Genomic DNA, 5,206 nt, shown 5'->3' on the forward strand with positions numbered 1-5,206 from the left:
TGTATGCCTTTATTCATTATATGCATATGAATAAGGAGCATCTCACTCACAAAGTCCAAGAGGTTGCTCCACCCACACGATCTCATGCTCTTTCCCTTCCCCGTACGCATCGTGCACGCACGCATCTGTGCACACTCGCACTCACACACTGGTGCAAGTTCGATATTGTGCCTTACACTTGTCAGTTTTGTTGCAGATACAAAGTAAGCAAGGAAGTGATCTTAGTGAATTTGAAAAAATTTTGGCTAATTAAATATCAAAGCTGCCAGTATGGGGTACCCAATCACATAAATTCATAAATTATAAAGAATCGAACACGATACGGTGCCAAGTAATTGGGCAACGCGGCAGTGAGAGAGGAGAGGATGTGCGCACAAGTAGGCAACAGGTGGCCATGCAGGAGACGAGCACGGGCTGAGGGCGGTGGGCAAGCGCACAGGAGACGAGCACGGACTTAAGAGTTTTTTCTAGTATGGGTTAGCCGCTTAAGTCAACTCAACATCCTTGCTTCCTTGGTTAGGGGAGCCCTCTTAGAATTCATTGGGCCGCTGGTAGTGAGTTCGAATACGCTCCTTTCAATTTTATAAAGGTGTACGTGGAAGCCTCCTCAATGGCAAGAAGTTGGGTTGGGAGGGAATCTCGGAAAGAAATGAATAAAAATAGGGGGTACCCAGCTGGAAAAAATGGAAAAACATGTTAAAGGGTAGTGCTCTAAAGCCGGGAAGAATTGAAAGTCGGGTGAAAATTGAAGTTTGAGTGGTGTTTTTTGGAAAAGCTCGAAGGATGAAAGTGGAGCTTTGAGTGGAGTCTTTTTTGGAAAATCCATTCAATGGTATGCTCTTGATAGAGTTCGTGTTGGAGTTTGCATGAAACGGGCACATGCTATTAAAGGTTACATATGCGTAAAAGCCTGCGCACGATTGGGGCTAGATTGTGCAACGCAGGCTGCGCATAATTGGGGTTGTATTGTGCAGCACAACCTTTCATGCAACGGCCTTTCTATAGGTTACAGATTATAGAGCCTTCTCTCAGTTGTTGAACGCATACTTAGTTGAAAATGCTATCCTGCACAGCAGGTTCAACCGTTGTAAAGTGCCCTGTGCTGCCTGATCGAAGCAACAGAGGAGGCATTTATCACCGCAGGGTGGAGAAGAAGGGCAATAGAGGAAGCGATTCCGATTTGAAGATGGGAGGTACGGAGGCTGCCCCTCTTTTTCTCGTGTTGCATCCGTGTGTGCAGGTAAATGCACGTGCCTTTTGTTGCTTGCATGTGTTTTTTTGAAAGGGTTGCCGCACACAGAGTGATGTTGTTTATGCATGTCGATACTAAGCTTGTCAACTGCCTTGCATTTTTAGGGTTTTTTTATAATGGCGAGGATGAAGCATCTCGCCCGGTCAACGGAGGCTGCTCTCTCCAGTTCAAGGAGAGGGTGAGGTAGGCCAAGGCTCTCTAAATAGGAGAGAATCGCTTGCACAAAAGACAACAAGTCCAAAAAAAAGCTTGGGTAGAGCGTAACAATATCTATGGGTGGCAACGATGTGGACGGCGCTTTGTTTTTGAGGTTGAAAGCCTTTGTGGAGGAGGAAGTGGTCGTTGGCATGTGCTCGATCGAGCGTGGTGGCACTATCTTCCACCTCCACTTCTAGATGGTCGCTTGAATCATGGTGACGTCCATTGTTGCAGTGAACAAGAAAATAAAAGAAAACCTAGGGTGGGACGCTAACAGTCATGTCGGAGTAAACATTCTATTTCATGCCCTTAAGCAGAAGAACATGCATACCTTTCATGGCAACATGACAACAAACGATATCAACAAGGAAATTGAACCATACACACAATACAGGGCCGATAAGAAAAAGAATAGGGTTTACTTGACACGTGCAAATATTTTCAACCGTGCACTTATGTACTGGAAGTTCCATTTGCAACACCCAATTCGTAACAATTTCTTATTGACATTGCACCATATGCTAAAGTCTGGCAAGTACTACCCGTCCTCCTCATGGATAACACCTTTTCAAGGGCATGGGATGTCGCTCAAGAAGATCAAGCGTTGTGGCAAAGCATGATTTTCCCTTATTCTACTACATACCAGGATGTAGTCAATATTTTTGTCCTTGACGAGGCCTACACGAATGCGTAGCCTCGAATCAATTGGCTCCTCAGAAGGTGGTAGGAAACCCATAGGTATATTCATTTCTTTCTCTCGTTACTTGTTTTTCAATTCTCCCTTTCAGTGTTGACCGGCTTCATTGTCACCAACTTGCTCACACATAAGTTGGACACCTCCTCAGCAGTTCGCTCCTCTGGGTGCAATACTTGTAGAAACACACGTCTTCGCCCCCATCAGATGCTCGTCAAGGCTTGGTCTCCAACCCTTCAAGCTTGAAAGGAAAATAAGTCATATTGTACTGGACAATGACGATGAAGACGACACAGCCTTGGGCACAAAATTCATTCCTCTTCTTACTAGGAGAAGGGTCACTATTGTTGCTAGTTCGAATGATGTATATGATATGTTATGAATTGCTTGACATATAACGTGCTCGCCTACTCCTCGAAAGATGTCTAGTCTTCTGCAAAGTCGACAGAGGTAACCAATCCCTGGGAAAGCGAAGAGACACATCCTCCAAAAGTGCAGGCGTTGGAGGAGGATGAAGCTTTGGATAGACTCCATGCCATACTCGTTCAAATGTGGTGCTAGCTATGTGGAGACACTCCTAAGGACTCAACGACCCTCTGCACTTTTATTAATAACTCAGTAGATAGTATTAAAACCATGATTAGCGAATAGGAAATCAATGTAATGGATGTCCAAATCTCCCAGCTGTAAGACCAAATCCAGTGTTTGTGCACTGAGGTCGCATCCCTTAAGGTGCAGCTCAATCGGTTGAATGCAATTGTCACCTGGTTGAATAATATAAGTTATAAATTTTGTTGTTGCATACCCTACAATTTCCTCGTTCAAAAACTTTAATTTCCATTCTTATGCTAAACGTGTTGTACTCTTCCCTCGTGACAAGATCCATTTCAACTACTTTGCAGACATTGTGCGATGTATGTGAATGTGGGTGCCTCCAACCATGCATACGTTCTGCTTGTTACGTGCCTTTTCATCACTATGGTCTTTGCAAAAATTGTGTGCTATGCATTTCTGTAAATGGAAAAATTTGTGAGATTGATGTCCCCATCTCCATGTTCTCATGGTTGTACCATACTTTCCTACAACCTTGTTAAGATGCTAAGGAATCTTGACAAAATGAATTCCTTTTCATCTCTCCCCAGTAGTAGGTCTACCCATTTTAGGGCCCCCCAATCTTGGAAAAATAAAAATCCTCATTGCATAAGTGAAGGAAGGGTGGGTTTAAAAAATTGAAGAGACACATGAAGGTGGAAAGTCATACTTTTTGTGTCCATATTTAAAGAGGAGGTCAAGTGCTTATTTGTTACATTTGTGTTTCTCTTCTCCTTTATTTTGCTTTCAACGTTTTCTTCTCTTTAGAGTAAGTTTGCATTATGTAGGTAGTGAATATATATTTCTTGAACCCATTAGTAATACCTTATAATCTATAGTTTTCGGAGGGAAAGAAAAAGCAATCTTGGGATGTCGCGCTTGAATCTTTGGATGTTCAGCCCCTCCACTAAAAGAGGAAAAATTGAGAACTACCCTTATTGCTGCAGATTAAAAAATGAAAATGGAGAGAGCAAAATTGTGCTTGCGGTAATAGCAGTGGCAATAGGCACATCAATGGTTTGTCAACAATATGCGTGGTAATAGTCATGGATATATATCCGCGACTAGTACCGCGGATATTACTGCCATACGGCTATTAAAAATAAAGGTGCTCATTTGAACCATCCAATTTTGGGTGGCCCAAATGAGCACCTTTATTTTTGACCTACATAAAACATATGAAACATCAATTGCATTTTGAAAAAGTGTATAGAGAAAATAAACAATAGAGTTTGAATATACCTTACCTTGACAATTTAAAGTGCAAAAGATCAATAATTTTAAAAACTTACAAATAAGATGAAAATTTTAGTTCAATTGTATATAAATATGCTCATAGAGTTTTCTTGTGCCACATTGGGACTTTAAGAGAGGACTACAAATAATTTTCTATTTGTTCAAGTTCTCCTCTCCTCCTCGTCCTTGTCCATAAGTTCATAAGTTTGATCACCTTGACTCTACATTAACCAAAACCAAATTAAACAAATCAACAACTCAAAACAATTAATACAATATGATTTGTTTAGACTTACCGCCTATAGAGATCTAACTACTGAGTCGAATTGCTCGTGAGAGATGTGACGGTTCTCCAACAATCATCGGCAAGTATCGTATTCTTTGTGCCGTTCTCGATACTTGACCATCTCTCTGGTTGGGCGACTCAGAGTGATATTTTTCTAAGTTAGCAATAACAAAAGCAATTCATAAACAAAGCTTTTGCACTGGTTTACGCTCCAATTTTAACAAAACTTACATATTTGTCCTTCCAAGCTGCTTTGCCTCCCAAACGTGGAATTTGTTTGGCCCGAGTTTCGCATTGTTGTCTATAGGATGAGCCCATTGCAGCTTGTTCTTCCTTTTCTTGCATTTCCCACTCCCACTCCGCATCTGTCATGTTACCTCCACAATAGCTCATGTTTGGATTTGCGACCTGGTTAGCCATTGAGCGTCGTACACATGATTGCTGCTTTTTTTTTTTTAAATGTAGCCCTCCAAACCATGGTGCTCAAAAACACTCATTGGGGACACTAGGGAATCGCACATGAAATGATTCCTCGATGTAGCATGCATGATCGGGCTACTAGTCTCTGAATTTTACAAAAAAAATTATTATATGTTGAGTCTATAAGAATTTGAAGGTAGTGTCGAAACGCCCTAGCCTGTGTTGTACCAAAGTCCACTTCACCGCCATACTTTACTCTGTATGGTACAATCATTAGCTTTAGGTATCTCTTAAAAAATTATCTCCTTCAATTTTGACTTCCATTGGCCCTTCAATTTGTATTGCACTTCCCAAAGCATTTTCCTTGTAAAAATATCATCTTGTTGAAGTTCTACAATTTTTGTAGGATTTTCTACATCTCTATTTGCAACTCCATCTTCACTCTCTCACCCCTGTCTCATTGCCTCCCAACATGCCCACCGTGTGGTGCTCATGCTGCATAATGTGGTGCAAAAAACACCCACAAAAT

The 5,206-nt window shown here is 41.6% G+C and overlaps 1 protein-coding gene across 2 annotated transcripts; it reads left to right on the top strand.

Moving 5' to 3' along the window:
• Positions 1-893: 893 nt before the first annotated feature.
• Positions 894-2,948, top strand: LOC147427716 (uncharacterized). 2 transcript variants are annotated; one of them, XM_086497240.1, is made up of 2 exons: positions 894-1,240; positions 1,357-2,948. In XM_086497240.1, exons 1-2 carry the CDS (start codon positions 1,058-1,060, stop codon positions 1,432-1,434), a joined length of 261 nt encoding a protein of 86 aa, XP_086353366.1. In that variant the 5' UTR covers positions 894-1,057; the 3' UTR covers positions 1,435-2,948. The 2 variants fall into 2 exon arrangements, with proteins under 2 accessions (XP_086353366.1, XP_086353367.1); XM_086497241.1 differs by having other exon boundaries at positions 894-1,193.
• The last annotated feature ends 2,258 nt before the right edge of the window (positions 2,949-5,206 follow it).

The sequence above is a fragment of the Adiantum capillus-veneris genome, chromosome 23 (assembly GCF_014529385.1).
Source record: "Adiantum capillus-veneris isolate H3 chromosome 23, ASM1452938v2, whole genome shotgun sequence".
NCBI lineage: Eukaryota > Viridiplantae > Streptophyta > Polypodiopsida > Polypodiales > Pteridaceae > Adiantum > Adiantum capillus-veneris.

Coding starts and splice junctions, on each gene's coding strand:
- LOC147427716 (XM_086497240.1), top strand. CDS start 1,058: ATGCTATCCTGCACAGCAGGTTCAACCGTTGTAAAGTGCCCTGTGCTG. Junction 1,241..1,356: donor TGTTGCATCCGTGTGTGCAG/GTAAATGCACGT, acceptor TTGCATTTTTAG/GGTTTTTTTATAATGGCGAG.